Genomic DNA, 23,789 nt, shown 5'->3' on the forward strand with positions numbered 1-23,789 from the left:
GAGACACTGTGGCAGCATCAAGGCTGACTTAGGGAAGACTTCTTAGAGGAAGAAAGAATAAATTTTATTTTTTTCCTAAGAAAGTTTTGTGTGTGTTTTTTTAAAGTAATAGTATGCTCATTGTTACAAAAAATAAAACTTAACAATACAGAAATCTTCATAGCAAGAAGTAAGTGTGGCTCCCTCATTCCCCCTCTCCCTCCCCAATCAGAGGTAATCACTGTTGCCTGTTTGGTCTGTAGCCTTCAGAACTCTCTTGGATCTCAGAGATCGGAGCAGATTTGTTTTCCCTTTGATTTGTTACTCTTCTGTGGAAGTCCTCAGCTCTTGGGCTAACAAATCCTTATTCTACTGCGGCCCTTACCAGGGGATTTGAGACCATTATCAATCCACAGAAAAATATGAGGACTTATGTTCTAAGTTCTATGCATACCTTTCATATATCTATGTCCTTAAAATGGATAGACACTAATTTGAAAATGATAATAGCATAGGCTCTTGTATTTGTACACTGCTTTATTGCATATCAAGTATTTTTACAGATTTTGTCTCATTGTCTCTTCATGGTACCTCTGTGTGAATATGGAGCAGCGTTGGCAGTCTTCTATGTTTTTCAGCAGATGTGGAAACAAGCTCAGAGTGCCAGGAGCTGTTACTCAGATGAGGGGACTAAATGAGGGTTAGAGAGGCTAAGTCAGTCATTCATCCACAGCTACCCACCAGCAAGTGCCAGAGTCTGCATTTGAACTGGGGTCTCTCCTGCTTATTTTCCTGCCCTGCTCTACCACTTGCAAGTTGTACAAGAGTTGGGATTCAACTCTGGACTACTAGTGTGGTCTCTTTATCTACTGTCCTGGGTCACCCCTAGTTAGTGTCACCCACCCCTGCCCTGCCAAGCAGGAGACCTAGTTCATTAGGGAAGGGCCTTCCACAGTGCAGAAAGGCCTGCAGTGCCCACCCCCACTCCCAGCCCCTGGACACAAGCTGCTCTACCCTGAGTGGCAACCTGCATTAAGCATTCCACTCATCATCTCTGGGATGATGGAATCCTAACCTTTTCGGAGACACCGTGCTCTGTCACAAGCATTGCTCTTTTTAAAAGAGATTAATTCACTTGCCGCATTTTGTCCATTGGTGAAAATCATAGGGGAGACCAAGGGTGACTTTCTTAGGCCTCAGAGGCCCTTTCAGCCACTCTCAGCAGGCAGCCACCCGCCCAGCTGGCCCAGGACTTTGAAATAACTGCCTGCTGGGCATTCACTTGCAAAGCAACAAAATGAAATGGAGGAGACCTGGTTTTGGGAAATCCAAACTTTTGGGGCTACTGTACACACGGAGGGGAAGTAGGGAGGGGGCCGAGGGGCCCACCCAGCTCCTAAACTGGAAAAGTTGTTTGTACTTGGGCTGATTTTTAGTGGTGTTTATGTTTGTTCTTATCCTTCCTTGATCTACCAGGTGCCATCATTCCTGTCTCTTTTAATCCTTACAACCACCTTGCACAATGGGGATTAATATCCCCCATTTCACAGCTAGTAAGTGACAGAGCCAGAATCTGAACTCCAGCTTTTAGACTTCAGGGTCATTGCTTTTTCTATTATACCTCAGCCCCAAGAGGCTGCAAAAAATGATGCTCAATAAGGAAGCTGGGTAGGGCTCAAAAGCTGAGTCTCACTGAAGAACACTAAGATTTGTCGCCTTTGAATGATCCCTCAGGTTTGTGGAGCCCTTTCCCTCAGATTGAACTGTCACCTCCTAAAACCCTAGTGGACCCATGAAGAATTTGAAGCTTAGAGAGATGATATGACTCCCCTAGGTTGTAAGAGTAGAAGGTGGCAGAACTAGAACTAGAACCCAGGTCTCCTGACTCAGCCCTTTACTCTTTCAGCTCTATTAATTGAAAGAATTAGCAAGTTTGGAGGAGCCCTCTCTCCCAGCAATTCCTCCTCTTAAAAGAACCCTGCAATGTACAGAAAAGGAGACCCAAAAATGCTATTACGCATATAACAAGTAGCTCAGAATTGTTGGTAATCAGAGGCATGTAAATTAAAACAATAATATGAGATCCTTTACACCAGTTGGACTTGCAGTGACTAGGAAGCTTGCTACTTACAAGAGTTGGCTGGGAGAGTGGTACACAGGGACACCCCTGTCCTGCTGATGGAAGGGTAGATGGAGCAGCTATCCTGTAAAGGATGTTGGCACAATTAGTCAAGCCAAGTAATGTAAACGCTATAACTCAGGCATCTCACTCTGAGTGCATGCTCCAGGGAAATACACATGTCCAAAGGGCACATGCAAGAGGATGTTCTTTGAGCATTACTCATGTGGAGATGGGAGAGCAGAGAAGGAAAATCTGATAGGATGTGGCATGGAAAATTACTCAGCAGCTTAAAAAATGGAATTCTATACTTAGCAGTATGAGCATATCTTAAAGTGCAATTTGTGAAAAAAGTAATAAATATACACACACACACACAGACACACACACATATATATACACACACACACACATATGTAGTCTTGTGTGTGTGTGTGTGTGTGTGTGTGTGAAATTTTCAGACTTTATTTATTTATTTATTTACTTATTTTGTTAATCCTCACCCAAGGGTATTTTTCCATTGATTTTTTTAGGGAGAGTGGAAGAGAAAGGGTAAGACAGAAATATTGATGTGAGAGAAACACATCAATTGGTTGCCTCCTGCACAAGCCCCGACCAGAGCCTGGGCTGGGGAGGAGCCTGCAAGCATGGTACATGCCCTTGACCAGAATCAAACCTGGGACCCTTTGGTCTGCAGGCCGACACTTTATCCACTGAGCCAAACCGGCTAGGACTATTCTTTTTTTTTTTTTTAATATATTTATTGATTTTTTACAGAGAGGAAGGGAGAGGGGGAGAGAGTTAGAAACATCGATGAGAGAGAAACATCGATCAGCTGCCTCCTGCACACTCCCTACTGGGGATGTGCCCGCAACCAAGGTACATGCCCCCGACCAGAATCGAACTTGGGACCCTTGAGTCCGTAGACCAACGCTCTATCCACTGAGCCAAACCGGTTAGGGCTCCGTTGATTTTTATAGAGAGTGGAAGGAAGGGTGAGAGAAAGAGAGAAACATCTGTGTGAGAGAGACACATTGATTGATTGCCTCCCATATGGGCCCCGACTGGGGCCAGGGATCTAGCCTATAACTAAGGTAGCTCCTAACCGCTCGCCTGCCTGCCTGCCTGCCTGCCTGCCTGCCTGCCTGATTGCCCCTAACCACTTCTGCCTGCCAGCCTGATCGCCCCCTAACCACTCCCCTGCCGGCCTGATTGCCCACAACTGCCCTCTCCTACCACGACCCGCCTCCTTTGCGTGAGGCGGCGGAGACGCCAGGACCGGCCTCCTCCTCACCGCAGAGAGCTGCAGGACCCCCAGGCCTCACCGCATAGAGCGGCGCTGGGCCCCACCTCTGCTGTGCGCGTGGCCATCTTGTGGCGGCCACCTTGTGACGATGTCGTGTGCAAGGGCCACCTAGGCTTTTATTAGTATAGATTTAAAAGCCTGGTTGGGCCCTGACCGGTTTGGCTCAGTGGATAGAGCATCGGCCTGGGGACTCAAGGGTCCCAGGTTCAATTCTGGTCAAGGGCATGTACCTTGGTTGCGGGCACATCCCCAGTAGGGAGTGTGCAGGAGGCAGCTGATCGATGTTTCTCTCTCGTCGATGTTCCTAACTCTCTATCCCTCTCCCTTCCTCTCTGTAAAAAATCAATAAAATATATTTTTTAAAAAAATAAAATAAAAGCCTGGTTGGCTTAGGTCCTAAATAGCAAGAACCTCTGTCTTGTCTCCTTGTCAGTAGCTAGCATATGCTTGGACACAGAGCATGTCAGTGCACATGCTTGTTGAATAAATTAACACAGGAGTGCCTAGAGCCAGCCTGGTTGAATTATCTAGGTGGTCCTATGTGACCCTGTCTCAGAACCCCTGAGTATTGGCCAACTTGCCATTACTGGCTTGAGACCAGAACACCTTGTTCCCTCAGAGGACTAGAAGTAGAATAGGGTGGGAGGTAGAAATTACCTGTCAAGCTATATGCCAGGCATTACGCTGCAATCGCTGTAAATTAGAGTTTATCATCCCTAATTGATAGGTTAGAAAACTGAGACTCAGAATTGATTTGCTCAGGGTTATTCAGCTGGACCAGAATTTGAATTCCGGTCTTTATTCAAAGGGCTTTATTCAAAGCCCTTTATTCATCCTTTTTCTTTTTGTTACACTACACTCAGCCCTCAAGGGGCAGGAGGAGGAGGCATCTCAATCTTCTTTTTTTAGCTCTGTCTCCAGAGCAGTGCTGCTTTCAGAATTCTCTGAGCCCAGCCAGGCAGGGGAACACGGATCACTGGCCCACTGAAGGCATGAGGGATTCTGGCTGTGCTGTTTCTCCTAGCCATGTCCTGCTTTCTCATGTCTCTGCCCTAGCTCATCTCTTCAGGTCTGTATTATAGCAGTCTCCAAACTGGTCTACTTGTCCCCGTTTTCTACTCTCTTCCCTTTCAGATTCAGCCTGCTTAAGCTATTAGGGTAATTTTATAATTTCTTTTGCCCCAAAACCTTCAATGACAACCATACTGCCTATGGTGAGAGTCTAAGGAATAGCAAATAGGTTTCCTCTCTGTTGCCAGCTTCAGTTGATCGATGGTAGTTGATTGGAACCAATGTTAAGGAGGATTCTGAGGGTCTTTCAGAGGCCCCACAGGAAAGAACTGCTTGGAGAGATTTGTGATTTCTGACTTAGATGCAGGAATGCAGGACAGTAGCACACATGTCAGGCATTTATCAACTCTTTAGATTAGATTTTTAACCTAGAGTCCACTATTTCATGAGGACCTGTGAACCCCTGGACATTGTATGTAAAAAAATTGTGTGTGTGTGTGTGTGTGTGTGTGTGTTGGGGGGGGGGTTGTATGCTCCTGTACATTTTTCTGGAGTCATCAGCTTTGATCATATTCTAAAAGAAGTGCATAGCTCAAAAAAGGTTTATGCCTACTGCCTTGCCTCCTAGCTTGGGTTTGAGGCCCTGTTGTAGGCCCTGAATACCTCAGCAGCTGTTTCTCTACTGTGAACTGTCACCCAGATGGGTCTAACTGATTGTCTCTGAACATACCTTCACATTGCTTCCCTGCTTCTGAATAATATCCCATTCCTTGTGTCTTGACTGCCTTGCACTTCATCCCTTGTCTCTAAACTGTTCCGTTCTTCAAGGCACAGTTCAAGTCTTTACCTTCACAGATCTCTGATTTGGTCCTAATATTCTAGTCTTCTGGATTGAGGAGCAGAGAAGTGAGACCATTGATCAAAATCACAGTTAGGATCCAGGACTCCAGTCTTTTACTTCTCAGAACCCTGGGCTCTCCACAGCACCACGTAGCCTGCATACTAGGGAAGGTGTGTAAGTTAGAAAGGAAGCTTTGTACAAGAGTTGTTGTTGTTGTTTTTTGTCTCATAGAAAATTTATCCCCAAGATTTTTGCCTCTTTAGCATTCTTGGCCATAGAAAATTGTTCCTGCATAAAATAAGTTTAACAGTATATATGGTAAGAGGCCCAGAAGAAATCCTCCAAACTAGACATAAGAGATGAGGGTTTCCCAGCCTCCTCTCCTGACACTCCCTCCTTACATTGCGTGCCCCAGTAATGCCAAACCTCTTTCAGATCTTCATATACCCCATGCTGTCTTCTCTGGGTTAGAGGCTTTACCTCTACCTGGAGCACTCCCACCTCTCCCTCATCTCCTTTTGTCTGGCTAGCGCTCTATTATCACCTCCAAAGAGAGACCTCTGGGTCACTAGACTGGGTTAGGTTCCCTGGTTGTGCACCTGCAACCTGCAGTCCCCATTCATAGCACTCATCTGATGTATACGTATGTGCTTGTTGGTCTGTCTTCCCTACTCAGGCTTTGTGTCATTTTATCCTCCCAAGCCTTAGTCACCTGCTTACTAAACAGCACCGAGTTTTTATTTGGCTTGATCCAGAGGATCATTTACTACACAAGAATGGTACCAGGACTCAACTCCAAGCTTCTGGATTCTGTCAGTGCCCTTTCATCTAGAACCCACTGAAGAGGAGTCAGCCTCCCAGTTCCCCCAAACACCCTCCCCCTTCCTCCTAAGCAGATCCTGCCTTGTTGGTGAATCACTCTTGACTTTTGGTCCCCTCCTTCCTGGCCTCCTATAGCACTACTGGTGGGTTCCACACACTACAGGCTTTGTTTTCCTACTGTCTTGAGTCCTTCCCCACAACCAAATTGTATAGTTCCCTAGGGTAGACCCTATGCCTTTTCCTCATCCCAGAATCTAGCATCGAATCCAGCACATATTGTGGATTTGCTGGAGTCAATTTAGTTTTTTGTCTAACAAGTGACATGGAATCAGGTTTAGAATAGAGGAAGGGTGGTCAGGTGAGAAAGATTCAGGCTGTAGAGCCGTTGTTGACCTGGATTCCAGTCATTGTACTGCCCTTTTACTTGCTTTGTGACCTTCAGTGAGTCATTTCACCTCACTATTACCTCATCCATAAAAAGAGCTTAGTATCATCTCCTTAAGCTTGTGCAAAGAGTAAATGAGAGCATGTATGTAAAGTTCTGAAGGCAGTTCCTACTTGTAGTAGGTGCTGAGGATTGATTCTATTTATTCCCCTTCTCTCTGTCCACTTCCACATTGTAGGGCCCCTCTGTTCCCAGGACCCAGGATTCAGGCTTTTAGTGGTATACTTATAACCCTGCGTTAGTTAATTTATCCAACAACTATTGAGCCCTTACTACATGTTAGGCACTGACATATAGAGTCAAATAAGTTCCTGTGGACCTCCTAGAAACCTAATTTAGCATTTCTATCATTGTTTCCATCTTTCCTTGGGTTAAAAAAATTTCCAAGTTTCAAACAACCACCATACAGAGAAACTTGAAGAGAGTGATCCTTTTGTAACCTGGGAACTACTTAGATAAGAAGTGTCCCTGGGCATTTGGTGCTAAGCATGGGGAAATTCTAAGGAAGGAAGAGAGATCTGTGGACTGAATGAGTCAAGGAGCCTTCTCAGGGAGAGTCCTCAGCCAGGATCGTATCCCATGGCATGAAAGTGGGATTAGAACAGGCATAGAGGCAGGGAGAGAGCATTCTGGACCGAGGGAGGAGTGTCAGGGTACGAAGGTAGGGAAGGCAGATTTTTTTCAGAAGGCTGGGAGGATAACAGCAAGGGGCAGACTCATTTAAGGGAAGAGAGAGAGAGGCGGGTAGGGGAAACCTGGAGTTGGGGAGACTGGCTAGAGGTGCTGGGATGGATATTGAATTCTCAAAAGCCTCTATTCCTGTTTGTTGGCTATCTCATTTCTTCACTCTTAGGTCCATGGGAAGCCATACACTGAAAATATTTCTCTCTTTCTAGGCTGTTGTCGGAAGGTGCAGATGTCAACACAAGGCACAAACTTGGCTGGACAGCACTTATGGTGGCAGCCATCAGCCGAAACGACAGGTAGGAGATCTCCTTTTACACAGGGCTTCCTTAGCCAGATCTCTGCAGATCACATTACTGAATCCTCTCTCACCCTTGCCTGTCCCCCTGCTGTCTTCTCCAGAGGCAGGAAGGTGAACTCAGCTTAAGGAATTGATCTGTACCCAGTGCAATGGAAAATGTAGGAGATGTTGAGAGAGAAGATATAGCTGTGAATTCCAACTCACTGGCTTTGTGACCTTAGATAAGTCATTTGCATTACTGAAATAACGAAATGTTTGAAAGCCTGTCAATAAATGTAATTTTAAAAAAAGAAAGAAAGCCTGTCGCAAGCAATTAAGTTAAGTGTACTTGTGTGAGTTATCCACCATTTATCTGTGTTGAGAAGTCGACAATCTGTCCCCATCGAGGGCTTCTCTGGGCTGTTTCTTTGGAGGTTCTAATGGAAATTGGGGAAGGTGGGGGCATTCCTGCCCTCCCATTGGAGGCGTGCTATTTTCCTACCTGCTTGCCCATTCCTTTAGAATGTAGCTGTTGTGTAAAGATTTAAATAGTCTACTTTGTGTAGAGAGTTATCGCTAATTCTCACAATCACCCCCACAACATATATGTTATTCTCATTTTGGAGGTAAGAAAACTGAAGCCCAAAGAGATAAAGTGATTTGTTTAAGGTTACACAGACAGGATTTAGGACCTGGTCTGGCAGCCTACAAAGTCTGTGTGTTTTACTATATATACCTCACTGCTGCCTCCCTCTGCTAGATCCCAGTCTCGTGTTGAGTGCTGCCTTTCCATCCCACTATCTAGCTGTGAATGTGCAAAAGAATTGATTAAATAAGAGCAAAAATAAATGCTTTTAAAGAGAGTGATCTACTTTAGTAGTAGCCACTGTAACTGATAGTTGGAGGTACCAATTTTAATTTTCCCTTCCAGCAGATCTTTAAGGCTTTTATGTGCCGGTCTTAACCACCTTTGGAAAGGTCATAAATGTGATGGAAACCAACAAAACAGGAATTTTATAATATAGGGGTGGCAGTGCCTCAGACTGCCTGAGAGACTTACCTGTACTTGAGATAGGTCTCTCTTCTCTGCTCTTCTGTTGTGAACTTGTTCTCAGCACGGGGAAATTCTTAGGCTCAAGATCAGCACTCCACTTCCTTATTTGCCTCTAGCTCCTAGCACTTAGTTTTTTAAAAGAAAAACTGATGTAAATGGACTTTGCAATTGAGACCTGGAGTTTAGTCCTGGTTCTGACCCTTAGTTGAATTTCAGAATTCTATGGACATCGTTTCTCCACCTGAAATTAATCATTTCTACAAACATTTGGTAAATATTTACTCTGAGCCAAACTCTGTGCTAATCATTGGGTAACCAGACACCTTGGGAGCTCATGGCCTAATGTGGGGGGGGGAAAGGCAGGTAGAGAGAGTATAGTGTAACCAGTGGTGTCAGAGCAGTGTGAACAGGATATTATCGAAGCAGAGGGTGTGAGAGGACTGAATCTGGCAGCAGAGTAGATTCTCGCTATGTGCTCATGAGAATCAAATGAGATAATAATATATGTACTACAGGTTACAACTGGTGAGTTGCTATTCTCGGCTCACATAGACCTCTCTATGCAAAAATGCACATGTTTATTCTACCACTGATACTCCACCTACCACCACTTCCACCCTACCCACCAGTCTTTCCCAGGTTGCAGGTGTCTCCATCTGTAAGAGACAGACAGTGGTGAAGAAAAGGGGTTAGAGAGGAGAATGCCCTTATGTGTAGTATATTTTCAATATTGGGACAGAATTGCAAATAACACTATACTTAAGAGTACTGTCAATCAGTGAACAGATAGCTAGTAGTGATGTGCTTTGGGGACACTTCTTTCTGAATCTAATGAGTTGTTAGTTTAACTGATGGCCTGTCTTTATCCAGGGCCATTAGCACATCAGTGATGTTCATTGAGCAAAGTGAGAGTGTTGGCTTGTATTTATTTGCTTTGGTTCCTAGAACTAATTATTGGTGTATTAAGTGTTCATTTTGTGCCCTCCTTTTCTTCCAGTACCCAGAGAAGACATATTTTTAGTGAAAATAGCATATCTCAGGTTGGCTTATTTATTCATATCACAAATTTTGGGGGGCACCTACTGTTTGCCAGGCACTGTTTTTGACAAAGATCCCCACCTTCATAGAGCTTATTTCTATACAGATGGTGGTCCCTGAATAGAGAGAGGCAGGGACAGACAATAAACAAATATAGTGCAGAAGTAACCCACATAATATATTAGAAGGTAAGAAGTGCTGTGGAAAAAAGGAAAAATAGAATCTGGTAAAAGGGTATCTCCAGAGTACATTAGTAAGAGTGAGTAGGCCCGTTGGTAAGGCGTCCTGGGAATAGTCCTAAAGAATTATCACTTCCATACCAGCACAACCTACCAATAAAGTTTTTCTTTATTGGAGGTGTGCTGATGCTAATCTAACCAGTCACCAAACCCTCTGGAATCATATTGGCCAGGCCTGAAATGCCACCACCTTTTAATTGAGTTTGGATGAAGGGAAGGTAGAGGGGTAGCCCTTGATTCAAGGCTAAAAGCAGAGAATCGTCGTCTTTAGAATATTGGCAGTCCAAGTTCAAGGGAGAGATCCTGAAAGTAGCCTAATCATTTCATCCTTAACTGCTTTATTGCCTTTAGTGAGCACTTGCTTAATATGTTAAATCCTTAGGGACATAAAACAGAATAGTCTCTATTCTTAAGGAGACTAACTTCATGTGAACTTTTATTTATGTATGTATTTGTTATCTTATTTAATTTTGAATAGTACTATTTTATTTAAGTTTGAATAGAGAATACAGTGCTATACAACAAAAATTTTAAAAGTCTATATGAGAACTTAATTTATAATTTATTTCTTCCTTTTATTTCCAAAAAGGGTTTGAGGTGATGTAAATTAAAATACAAATATAAATGTACACAGGAGAGTTAAACTGGATCAAGATCAGAAATCATATTGGTAAAAGGAAAGATAATTGTATCAGGATTGAACCAGAGATTTTCTTTTCTGAAAATAGGTTTATTGTTTTTGTAAAAATAATATAGAAGAAGAAAGTAGCAGTGAACTGAATTCCCTCTATCTAGAGACTGATCATTGTGTGTATGTGTAATTTTACAAAAATGGGACCATGCCACACTCACTGTAAATCAAATAATTAGTGAAATCAAGTATTAATTTAGATTGGAGTTCTCCAATGAGCATGGCAAACAAGGGACAGAGAGTTTGGTTCTTCAGGAGAGGGAAATTTTGTTCTGACATTCCTTCATATTATCATTTCATGCATCCAGTAATATTTTTCAAACTATACTGTGTCAGGTGCTGATGTGCCAGGCTATGAGGAGATTCAGATAATAAGCATTACAACCTTTGCCTTAAGCTTACTGGGACTACTGACATCAAGGACTTGAATAATGTGATGGCCATTGTCTTCAGTAGCCGTTCTGCCAAAGATTAACCAACATTCTAACTAGGAAAATCCTTTTGCCAGCCCTCTCCATCCACAGTGCGCTCTCCATGCCACAGTCATTTATTTAACCTGAGTCTGGGTGCCTCATTCTGTGTTGTACTCTGACCCAGTCCAGCTAAAGGCTAAGCCACAGGGTCCCAGGATGGTCACTGTGAATTAGCATAGCCTTTACCGGCTCGTGCAAATATACCCAGCCTTGAGTTAAATTCAATTAGTTTTTCTTTAAGAAGGGAAAGAAATCCAATTTTATCAAACATGGACAGACGGTGGAAGGCACTTTGATGTTACAACCTCTCAGTGATGCTTTACTTAGTCACAAGTTCATAAGCAAGAAGGCTTAATTACTTGGGAAAACACAGGATTAAAACTGGATACAATGGCTGAGTATCCGCTTTTGGGTGACTTGATTCGAACCCATGCACCCAGTTCGTGTGTGGTGCAAACTTTGATGTGCGCTATGGCAAGCTGAAAGTCATCACCCCCCTCAGGGAAGCTCCTTCATACGGCATTTGCAGGATGTATAGGCGGAGAGGCAGGGCCTGCCCAGGCCTGTTTGCTCAACTTTGATGTCCAAGCAGCCACAGGCTCCACTGTTTGCTCTTCCACTGAGGGATGGATTGGGAGCCTCCTACCTTTCCCAGTGGACAATGGCCAGCAATGGAGTGTGACGACTGTTGACCATTCCAGGAGCCTGGCAGACCAGAACAGGGTTTTGGGAGGTGCAGAGCCTGGGAGGTCAAAAGCTGTTTATAGGAGAGCCATTTCTCCAGATGTAGCTTTCCTTAAAACCTAATGTTGGTTGGGTGTTTATAGTGGAAGTAAAAATAGTCTCATGAGTTTTAGCAGGTACCAAGTGTATTGTTTGATCCTCTGTCCAGTAGCACTAGGTATTTGTAAATTGAAAGTTTAAGTCTTTCCTATTCCCTTTATCCATGTATATGCAGGGGATAGTGGTTTAGAAAGAAAATGGTATGATTTAGATCCTTATAATTTCTGATTCCTCAAAAAAGAAGCTGTCAAAATACATTTGATAAAGGAATGGTAGCCAGAAGATATAAAGAACTCTTATAAATCAGTAAGAAAAGGACAAACAACTCATTATTTTTAATGGGCAAAAGATTTGTGCAGACACTAAAAAAAGAGATGGATGGTAAAGCACATGAAAAGATACTCAGCATTAGTCATTTAGGGAAATGCAAATTAAAATCATGAGATACCACTACATAACCTATTAACTACAATGGCTAAAATTTAGAAAAATTGACAATACGAAGTGCTGACAAAGTTACAGAACAATTGTCATCCTTGCTGATAGGGGTGCAGGATGGTATAGCCACTTTGGAAAACACTTTGGCAGTTTCTTATAAAGGTAAAGGCAGTTTCTTACCTTACAACCCAGTAATACCAACTCCCAGGTACTTGTCCACAAGAAATAAAAACATACATCTACAGAAAGGCCTATATGTAAATATTTAAAGTAGCTTTATTCATAATCACCAAAAACTAGAAATCACCCATATATCCATCAACTGGTTAATGGGTGGACAAATTATGGTGCATCCATACAGTGGACTACTATGCAGCAATAAAAAGAACAAACGACTCTTACATGGACAAATCTTAAAAGCCTTGTGCTAACTTAAAGCCAGACACAAAAAACTACCTACTTTAATTCCAATTATATGACAGTCTGGAAAAGAAGTAGTTTAGGGACGGAAATCAGGTAAGTGTTTAGGAGCGGGAGGAAGGGCCCAAAGTCTTTCCTATTGGGGTGATAAAAATATTCTAAGTCTTGATTGTGGTGGTGGCTATACTACCAAATCTCATCAGATTGTACATTTTAAAAGGGTGAATTTTACTATGATAATTGATACTTTAATAGACTGACATTAAAAAAATTAAAAAGGTCATCCCTCTCTATTTTTCATCATTAATTGTGACTAGTGGCATACTGAAAATACATGTTGTAGTGTCAAAATGAATTCTATTTATGACCATCTGGAATTCTTGTTGCTGTATCTCACGTTAGAGATACTGTATGTTTTGATTGTTAAGAGAGAAGATTTGTGAATTCACGCGATTCTTGGTGTCATGAAGTATAATTACTGATGAATAATGAAATGATAAATTCACTTTACACGTGGTATAGAGTAGGCTTGTATAAATTCACAAAGCGTCATATGATTCTTCTTTATAGTAAGGAGAAAGTGCAGGGTACAGGACTGAAAACTTGCCTCCCATCCCACATCATTCTTGGGCAACTTGTCCCTGGACTGCCAAGCAGGGAGATCACCTAAACAGTGTGGCCATTATGGTACCTCAGGAACCAAACATCCCCAAAGAATGGGTGGTGGGAGATTCAGATTTGAGTCCACCTGGGCTTGCTGGTTGCTTTGAAAGCCCCTGCCTTAGAGAAGGTGAGACCGTGAGGCAGAGCACAAAGCTCCAGCAGAACTGTTTGAAATTCCCCACATGAGTCTCCCTCCCTCCTTCTGCCTTTTCTCCCAAAGTGCATTTCATCAGCATCGGAAGGACTGCTTCCCGGCACTGCCTTCCCTGCTTGGCCAAGGTCCCTGAGGAGCTGAGCTAATGAGTGGATAACACGCATTTGCCAAGGCCTTCCTGGATGTGGTACCTGGGCTTTATTAATTTTAAAATGCTACCATCCTTGGCTAAAGACCATTTAATTCCCTCACACAGCAGTCATTTATTTTTAGCATTTGCTTATTTTCCCTCCACCTTACTAAGGGGAGGAGGGCATTAAACCCTATCTTTAAGAACCCAGCAGCCCAAGCCAGATTGCTGTCCTGCAGGAGAGGTTTTACAGGCCTTTGTGCAACCAACTCCACAGGTGTTCTTAGAGCAAAGAGCCAGTGCTGGTCTTGCAAGCTGGACTAGGGGCAATCTCCCTGGAAGGCTCTCTGTCCTTGCTGCTGGCCAGAGACAGAGGAGGTAGAACACTCCTACACCTGTCTTTCAGTGCAAGTTCTTAGGGGGCTTGATCACATAGAGGTCTCTCCTGCCTTAGTGGCCTTTAGCCTCTTCCCAGGGTTCCCAGCCTATTTTTGGCCTGGCTGCTTGTTGCAGAGTGGTGCTTCCTTCAGCCTGAGGAGGCTGGGCTTTATGCTGTCTGATCACCTGGTGGTAGTAATGATGATGGCTGTGGATGATTGGGTGCCTTCTGTGTGCCAGGCCCATGTTAAGCACTTCCCATGTAGTCTGTAATTCTCACTGCAATCCTAAAAGGGAGGAATTATTATCCCTATTTTACAGATAGGGAAAATGAAGTTCAGAGATGCTCATAGTTGTCTAGTAAGTGAAAGAGTGAGTCAGGATTTGAATCCAGGTCTCTGAGCCCCAAGCCCTTATTCTTTCCACTAGACTGGACTGCCTATGGAGGGAAGGACAGGCAGCAAGACCATGGGATGGACCAACAGTTGCTGGGACCAGGAGTCAAATAATCTCAGTCAGAGTTTCTTGATGATAGCTATGTGTTGGATGATTATGAGAAATTTAAAAATAGACAAACCACTCTCCTTGTCTCAAAAAGCTGACAGTTAGAAAAGGGATAAAACAAGTCTCACTTTAAATGAGGCAGAATGTGGTCAGTGCCCCAGAGAAGATCATCTAGAGTGCTGAGGGGAGATCATGAAAGGAGGCGCTTTCACAAGAGGTGGATCTTGAAAGATGAACATGATTTTGATCGTCAAAGGTGGAGGGTAAGGACAGCATTTCTGGAAGTTGGGCCATTGTGAGCATAGGTTCACAAAGGTGAGAAAGTAGGAGTGTACCAGAGCTAGTAGGAGAACTGACAGGGTCTGGAGACCAGAGAGTGTGAAGGAAGGGCCTTGTCCATCATTGACCATGTTCCTCTCATGCTGTGACAGTCTAGCACGTGGTACAGCTCTGAGCGCTAGAGCCAGATTACTTGGGTTCAAATCCAAGCTCTTTCTCTTACTAGTTAGGTACCTTGGCAAATTCTTTTACTTATCTGTGATTGTTTACTCAGCCATAAAATGGAAATGATAAATAGATCTACCTCAGTGGGCTATTTTGAGGTATAAATTTGTAAATATATGTGTTTAGAATAGTGCCTGTCATATAGGAATCACTTGGTAATGGTTTGCTACTTTAGTTAGTAGTAGTGGTTTGCCTTTTATTATTATTTTTATTACTGCTGGAGGGCTTTGGAGATTCTTTTTCTAGTCCTCTTTATCTGAGAAGCTTGGCCTAGAACATGGGACCCCAGAGTAGGGCTTTTTGATGGGTGCTGGCTCTTGTCCCAGGTGGCCACCTGCCCAATGCAGGACAGTGCCCAGTATTTCCCAGCAAGGGAGGGTGGGTGAGGGTGCTGGCCAGGTGCCTGGATGCCAGCACCATGCCCCCCAGAAAAGTGTGCCAAGCTTGACATTTCTCCCACCCACCGCTGCTGCTGTGGCTGATTATCTCTGAGTAACAAAGAGTCATTTCTAATCCCATTTGGAATCGTTGCTCAAGATAATCCTGTTTTGTAGTAATGATATTCCAATTCCAACATGCACCCGATTCTAGTTTGGCAGGCACATGCCTTGACCTCAGGCAACCCAAGACACTGCTCCCTGGAAAGCAATGCCAGCTCATTTGCCTAACATGACAACTTCAGGGTGTGTTCCCCCTCCCCCACTTCTCCAATGCTGCATCCTGTCCTGGGGTTCTGTGTTCACCGCTCTCTCCATGGAGAATATCAGTTGGGATGCAGGGTATCAGGAGAGCACCCAGTGATCACCCAGTTCAGCTGCTTGGGGAAAGATCGTTCATTTCTAGGGACTGTGATATGATTCACTCCTGCATTCTTCTTTAGAGACATCAGAGCCACGGGGCTCTGTCGTATTCAGTAGTTGTATCACTGATTCCATTGAGACCATGGATAAATGCCTGTCAATTTGACAGATTAAATGAAACTTAAAGAGGTAGCAATTATGTTGGATGAAAGAATTGGGGACATGAAAAAAGAAGTCAGTAGGCTAGAGCAGTGGGTAAATCTGTGCTGATAAAAATGAACAGGCATGAGTGTTTTAGTCACAATTAAAATGAAAATCCAACTGTAAAATTCAGATTGAGAGAGACCCAACTTAACAATACTAGCATGTAAAGCCTAGGAACTGACTGAAAACTCAACGTGTGCATCAACAGTGTAGTGTTAAGGCCCCAGAAGTGAATTGATTCAACATATATATGTACTAGGCCCTGTGTGCAAGGAAACATGGTCAGGCACAGTCCCTGCTTTGGGGAGCACATCATCCAGTTGTGTGTGACATAGTAAGCAACAGGGGCTCTGGAAGGAGACTGCCTGAGTTTAAAACCTAACTTTACCTCTTATTAGCTCTGTTTCCTCATCTGCAAAATGAGAATAATAGCACTTACCTCAGCGTAGGTTGGTTGCTAAGATTAAAATACACACAAAACTACTTAGTGCAGTACCTAGCACATAGTACATATAGTAGGTATCTGCTGCTGATATTAATATTTTTGGTTTTCTAAGAAAAGAGTTAAGCTGCAGAAAAAAAATTTTTTTTGTTCTCTTATTGTTGTTATTTTTGTCCAGTGTATAAGAGATAAACCAGCCCCATTATACTCATGGGTCATTTGCCTAGAGAGACCCCAGTCTGGGCTCATACTATAGTAAGAATCCCTAACAACCAGAGCTTAACCAAATTGGCCCATCAGTTGAAAGACATGGAAGGGTTTTTTAACTACAGGTTGAAAGGGCATTTAGAACTAGGCTGAGGACGTGAAATGGGTTGTCCTGGAAATCCTGTGATGGTTGATCTTGATTTCATGTCCCTCTGCTTAATGTGTCATGCCTTTCTTGAGCCTTACCCCAAATTATCTCATCTTGTCTGGGTCCACCATTGATTTTGATCCTTCTCCATCTGAATTAGATTTCCTTTCATGGCTAGCTGCTATGCTCTGTTTTACTTTAACTACTATCTGAAAATATCACTGTCCCTGGCACATAGTAGGGGCTCAGTAACTATGGGTTAACACAACAGACTAATGGATGATTGAATGGATGAAAGCCAGTGTGGTTTAGGGGAATGTACACCAGATTTGGCCCCAGACAGACCTTAATTTGAATCTTGGTTCATGTGCTTATTTAAATATATTTTTATTGATTTCCAAGAGAAAGGGAGAGGGAGAGAGAGATAGAAACATCAATGATGAGAGAGAATCATTGATCAGCTGCCTCTTGCACACCCCCTATTGGGGATCGAGCCTGCAACCCGGGTATGTGCCCTGACCAGGAATTGAACCCATGACCACCTGGATCATAGGTCGATGCTCAACTACTGAGCCACACTAGCCAGGCCATGTGTTTATTTAATGTTATACATGGGTAACTCATATTGTCTTGCTGAGCCTCAGTTTATTCATTTATAAAATAAGACTAGTACCTCATTGCCAGTGGTTATATGGATCTGAAATAGTGAATGTAAAGTGCTTAATATACTGTGGCTACTTTATTATGATTACTGATCTTTACCTTTTGAGGGAAGTAAACAAAAGATTATTATCCTCATTTAAGGAAATTTGAGCACATTTTCTACACAGGTACCTTGCTTTCCCCCTAATCTTTAGTTAGTTGCCTAAGGAAGCTGGCTTTAAAAAGAAAACTGCTTCACCCCCAGCTCATGCCCACTGCCACAGGACTTCTATTTGTAATACATGCCATTTGTCTTTGGTCTGGCCACCCTGATTTCCTGACTAGCCAGTAGGCCAAATGAGACACAGCTCATTTGACTTTCCAGCAAACCTCCTGAGCTGTGACCTCTTTGCTTCCTCCCCTCATCGAAGTGTGCACTGGGCTGAGAATAGGTCAACTCTTTGTCTTCTCCTTGGGACCCATGACACTCATCACAGTGACCCTGTGCTTTGGATGTGGGGGGTAGAGGGAGGAGGAGTTGGCGGAGCTTCTCCTGAAGCTCAACATTGTGTGGGGACGACCTGGAGCTGGGATCACTGCCCTTCTTGCTTCACCAACTCCAGCTGCTCGCCAGCCGTCTTTGACACGCGCCTGGCCCAGCATAGGCCTCAGCTCACACCACAGGTTTCCTCACTCTTTCTTAAACAATGTGATGACCCCAAACCCCTCCGGCCACTGAGAACAGAAAGCCTTAACATCGATCAACGTAGCTGTCCTCCCATGCATTGTGACATCCCACTGCCCTAAAAGTGGGAGCTTATCAAGGTCAGTGTGAGCCAACCTTCCTACATGTGCTCCCGCCTCTAATCTCATTGACAGCCTGATCAGCAAATTAAAATGGGCTTCATGGGAGCTGTGGCTCCGGAGGGAGTTCCAGGATTCCCAGGAACTGCCATGTAGGGGCCACTGTCCTGTTCATTTCCTCGGCTTTGTCTGGGAATTGCCTGTAGTCCAGGAAGGGGCTGGTGCTCAGGAGAGGAAGATGGAAGTTTTCCACAGCTAAGCTGCCCGTGGCCTCGTTTGGTGGGAGAGGGCTGGATAGGGCTGAGACAGTTGCTTTACACCTTTCTCCCCCATTTCCCACCAAATAAGTTAATGATTTTATTTATTCCTCCTTCATTTATTCATGCACTCATTCAGAAAACATCTATTGGGAGCTGGGAAAGAAGGTTGAGACATGGCCCTTACCTGATAGTCTAGTGAGAAAGGCAAATAAAAGTAAATAGGAAATGACAATATCCTGGGATGAGGGTCACCTGCCATCGGGGTGAGTACTGGGTTCTGTGCAAAGAGGAAGGGGGTGGATCCAGCCTGGAAGATAGAGAAGGCTCAGTTGAGTTGGTGACAGTCACTGAAGAGCCCTGCCAGTGAATGAGGACTAGCCAGTTGAAGCAGGGAGACACCCTCAGCAGGCGAGTGGCACATCTGATAGCTAATGCTCAGGTAGTTCATTGTTTTCACTAGATCCTTAATTCTCCAAGATCACTATCAGCTTAGCAATCAAAAGTTCTGCAGTTGTGAGACTCCCTGAAGGAATAAACAGATTGTTAGGTTCAATTAATGATAATAGAAGGGGAAAGGGAATAGGGCCTTTTAAAAATCATCTATCCATGTTGCTGCACGTATATCCAGCCTGTTTCTTCTAACTGCTGCATCATGTTTCACAGTGTGTGCCTACCACATTTAACTTATTCATTCCCCAGTGATGCACACTTGATTGTCTGCAACTCCCCACTACCACAGAATGCTGTGCTAAACGTCCCGTGTGTTGCCTTTTATGGACCTGTGTAAGAATTTCTCTGGGATATCTATACTCAGAAGGAGAAGTGCTGGGCTATAGGGTAAGGTACTTTGATTTGACAAAAGTATTATATAAGATTAGCTTCCAGAATGGCTGCACCAGTCTCTACCCTAACAGTGCATGAAGAGTCTCAGAACCCTATGTCCTCACCAATACTTGGCATTTTTCAGCTTTCTAACTTTTGTTAATATGTTGAATTTGAAGTGATATCTCATTTTAATTTGCATTTATCTAATAACAAATGAGCTTGAGGCTATCTCTTAATATACTTTTTGTTTGTTTGTTTTCTCCTCTGGGAATTGACTATAAGTTTGCCTAATTTTTCTCTTGGGTTGCTGAAAACTGAGTTGAGACAAAGTGCTTCTACAGACAGCTACCTGGGAGTCAATATAGGAAAGTGAGAGGCAATATAGCAGATGATAAGAACATGGACTTTGTAGAAAGACTGCCAGGTTTGATCCCACCTCCACCTCTTCCAGCTGAATGACTTTGGACAAGTTACTTAACCTCTTAGTGCTTCAGTTTTCTTATGTGTAACCTACCTCATAGGGTTGTTGTGAAGATTAAATGTGTTAAAATATATATAGTGTTTAAAATAACACCTGGCATATAACAAGTGTATACAAATGTCAGCTTTCATTATTAGATTACTGTCTTCCTCTTACTTAGCCATACACTATACCCTTGAGAAAATATTTACTTGTACCAGCAGGCAGTAGAAATAAGGCAGAGAGAAAATAGCTCTCAGCCTAGAATCAAAGCTTACCGATCCTACTCACACGTGTAACTTGCTGAGGTCTTGGGCTCTCTGGACCTGCATTCTCCTGTCTGCCTGTCCCCAGCTCCAGCATGGCTAGCTTTGTCCTGTTGCTGCTCCACTGCGAGCCTGTCAGCTTAGTGTATCTGTCCCCCACAAACTTCACCTTCAATGTTTGCAAGGCTCAGTCCTTTTGGTGGGTCAATTCATGGGGAGATAAGAACAGAACAGATTCTGATGGCCACACGAAGGCAAGCACTGGTGCTAGAGCCAAATCACTATAAGGACAGACCCCCATTCTCTTGGGCTGCTATAAACATTTTTTTATTTCTCCAGTTAGTAAGGGAAATAGTGCATCTGGATATTATCTCTAGCCTTTGAGGTTGATATTGGCATTGGTAGGCATCTTTTCACAGAACACCAGAGTTGGCTGGAGAAATATTCTTAAGCCTTTGCTCAGTGAATATCTGTGGAGTAGTCAGTATAGTTCCTTTGAGTGGAGATGTTTTCATGGTGTTCTCTGCCCCCTTTAATCCAGCTGTTAAAACTATGACGGCCTAGCTCATACACTATAGCCCATTTGGTACCAGCTACTTAAATTTAAGGCATAGTGCCTAAACTACAAAATGTCAACCAGTATGCCAGCACCAGAACAGAGGGGAGGCTGCAGTTGTCCTCTGGTGAATCACCTTGAATAGCAGGGCCTGCCTCCCTCTGTGATGTCAGATTCTAATTTTATGGCTGACCCTGTACTCCTCTTCTCATCCAGGTGGGCCAGCTCACCATCTCCCCATGGAATTCACCTTCTCCAAAAAGCAATTCTAAATTTGGGGATTTGTTTCTACTTCAGCAAAAAAATATCAAAGAGGCAGAAATCACTTCATTCCCAGCCTCCTCACTACTGCTCCAGGTTACTGCTTCGTTTGCCTTGCCCTATGGTACCAGTGTATTTCTTGGTTTCTGATTCCTTACTTTGTGGTTTACTATTTTTGCCTCAGTCTCCAGTCCTTGCCGTCTGACTTGGCTTCTGACTCTCTGATTCACATCTCTGCTGCCTGGTTTTTGTCCCCTTGGTTCTATTTTGACAATGAAATTCTTGGCACTCCAAGCCTTCCTTAGCTTTCTCTCACCTGGCTAGTTTCCTACTCTGTTTCTGCCCTGTTGCAGCCCACAGGTCCATGAAGTTCTTTTGGTCACCAAAATTCATCATAGTCATGTAGCCCTCCAGCCTGATCTGGTCTGGCTTCTCCAAGAATGGCCTGATCCCTGTGGAGCTCTGGGTTGGATGTACGTGATGGCTGTTAAATGAAAAGCCTACTAGCCATCTGGCAAGGTGTTTGGTGCCACTCTTGGCCACCGAGCAGCCACGGTTCCATTAATCCTAGCTCTATCCCACAGTGGGTCTGCTGTCTTTTGAGTTTTATTAAAAGTGAAGGGAATCTTCTCTGAGGTTGCAGAAGGAGTTACTAGCTTAGATGCTTACCCTCTTTGGCCTTCAAGTTTGTGAAGTGAATTGCCCATTCCCTTTGATTGTATTAGCAGCCCCAGGGCTGAGTCTAGTCACTCTCCTCTCCCCATCCTGCCAGACCACTGTCTGCCCTCCGGGGCCAAGGACAGCATACTTGGTTGCTTGGACACGTCTTACAGCCTGCAAATTGGACAGATAGAATCAATACTCATGAACCTGAAGAGGCCCAGGTAGCACAGTTAGTGACACTACCTGCCTGGAGGGACAGCCTGCCATGGAAGGGAGTGTGATTGAACAATGATTGGATACAACAGCTGAGGATTAACCAAATTATGTCCCTTTGAGTTTAGATCGACAAACCCTTCTGTCTTAGATTTTAAAGCAAGCTAACTTGTGCAGAATATAGAAGAGCTGCCTTCTTAATATAGGGCTATATCAGCATGAATCCTGGGGCTGGTCAAGTACAAATCTGGTGTGTACTTTGGCCCAGATTCAAGTTATTATCACTAGGATTATATGAACAAAGGGATGAGAGCTCATATTTGTGCAACTCCTTCTATGTGCTAGGCACCATGGAGTTTTACATACTTATCTCAACCTACAAGGGAGGCATCATTATCTGCATTATTCTGGTAAGGAAATGGGGTCTTCAGAGGTGTACTTAGTTGTCCAAAACCATAGTCAGTAAATGATAAAGTTTTGATTTGAACCCAAGTCTCTATGCTTATTATAAAATGGCATACTGTCTTCCCAATTTAAGTGTCTTATTCATACTTCTCTTGATTTCCCCACAGCCTAACCACAGGGCCAGGTACATAGAAGTAATAACTAACATTTGTTGAGCACTTATTATATGTCAGTCCCTATTCTAAACACTTTACATAGATTAACACAGCCATGTGAACTAGATACTCTTGTTATCCCTGATAATAATGACATTGCAAAATGATGATTTTCTAATTTCATCCTTCTGTCTACATTTATTACTTTCTACAGTAAGGAAGAGTTTTCCCTTCTCCCCCTTTGACTTATTATTTTCAATATGGACTCCTGAAATCTTATTTTACTCAGTGGGTTGTAATCCATTGCTGTCATTATTCATGTTGTTGCTTAGATTGCCCCAGATTTTAAAGCCAGTGTTCTTAAACTCTGTACCACACTACCTCTTTATCAGATATTATTCCTCGCTGCCTTCAGTTAGTTTACCTATCTATAACAACCCTTTTGTACCCTCTTGGCTTTTAATCTGGGAAACAGGAAGACTAATGCCAATCCTATCCAAATTGTGTGTAAACTAAGAGTAGACTCAGTGTGGCCATGGGGGTGTGCTCATGGGCAGGGAGCTCCGGGGGTTTGAACTGCCTCCCTTGGCTCCAAAAGCCTTTGACTTGCTCCCTCTTTCGGCCCCTGACCCCCTGGCTCTGAAGCCCTGGCTTCTCCGGGGGCCAATGTCCTGGCATCCTGGGTGAGGGCAAGCCCAGCAGAGACAGCCTCAGGACTCTCCGCCTCCTCACCCACCTCCCCAGCACCTTGCCCCGTGTGAACTGGACTGCACGCCTCCTCTGCCTTCCAAGGACTGTGGCCTGGGATTCAGCACCACTGGCCCCTGGCTGGGCCCTGGCACGGGGGGCCCTGGTTCATGTATAGTTGCTTTTATAGAGGAGGAAGGGGCTGGGTTGGGAACTGTTAGTCACCAGTCCTTAAATAAAGCAGCCGACGCAGAAAAAAAAACAAAAACAAAAAACCTGGCAGAGTTTGCTATGAATTAAATATATGAGTTTTAGACATGGATTTTAGCTGCTTTAAAGACCCTTTTCATTTCTCTTTGGGATCTTAATCCATATCCTGAATAAATTACCTGTGACAGTTGCCCACCAGAAGATCCTTTTAGGTATGGTAAGTAGACATAGGAGACTCACCTGACCATGTTAGATCAGATGTGAAAGAACTCAACTACGTGGGAGATGGATTCTGGTTCTTCTACTTACTTCCGAGGACTGTGTGTTTGAATTACTGAAATTCATTCATCCATTCAGCAAATAAGTGAGCCAGCATTAGCCTAGCACAGTGATGGCGAACCTTTTGAGCTCGGCGTGTCAGCATTTTGAAAAACCCTAACTTAACTCTGGTGCTGTGTCACATATAGAAATTTTTTGATATTTGCAACCATAGTAAAACAAAGACTTATATTTTTGATATTTATTTTATATATTTAAATGCCATTTAACAAAGAAAAATCAACCAAAAAAAATGAGTTCGCGTGTCACCTCTGACACGCGTGTCATAGGTTCACCATCACTGTCT

At 43.6% G+C, this 23,789-nt stretch overlaps 1 protein-coding gene and 1 long non-coding RNA gene across 2 annotated transcripts in view; one reads left to right on the forward strand and one right to left on the reverse strand.

The window, feature by feature from the left end:
* CLPB (ClpB homolog, mitochondrial AAA ATPase chaperonin) overlaps positions 1-23,789 on the forward strand; it is a 148,560-nt gene that overhangs the window by 29,392 nt on the left and 95,379 nt on the right. The window contains exon 3 of the mRNA XM_005867114.2: positions 7,420-7,506. Coding sequence (XP_005867176.1) covers positions 7,420-7,506 — 87 coding nt within the window. The remainder of the gene's footprint in view (positions 1-7,419; positions 7,507-23,789) is intronic.
* Positions 528-8,769, reverse strand: LOC102253803. Its single transcript, XR_313638.2, has 4 exons — positions 8,548-8,769; positions 5,263-5,417; positions 2,111-2,183; positions 528-669 (listed from the first exon to the last, which is right to left on the reverse strand). It is a non-coding gene; the product is annotated as an uncharacterized LOC102253803 (long non-coding RNA).

This window comes from Myotis brandtii, unplaced genomic scaffold, assembly GCF_000412655.1.
Source record: "Myotis brandtii unplaced genomic scaffold, ASM41265v1 scaffold244, whole genome shotgun sequence".
In the NCBI taxonomy this organism is placed as follows: Eukaryota; Metazoa; Chordata; class Mammalia; order Chiroptera; family Vespertilionidae; genus Myotis; species Myotis brandtii.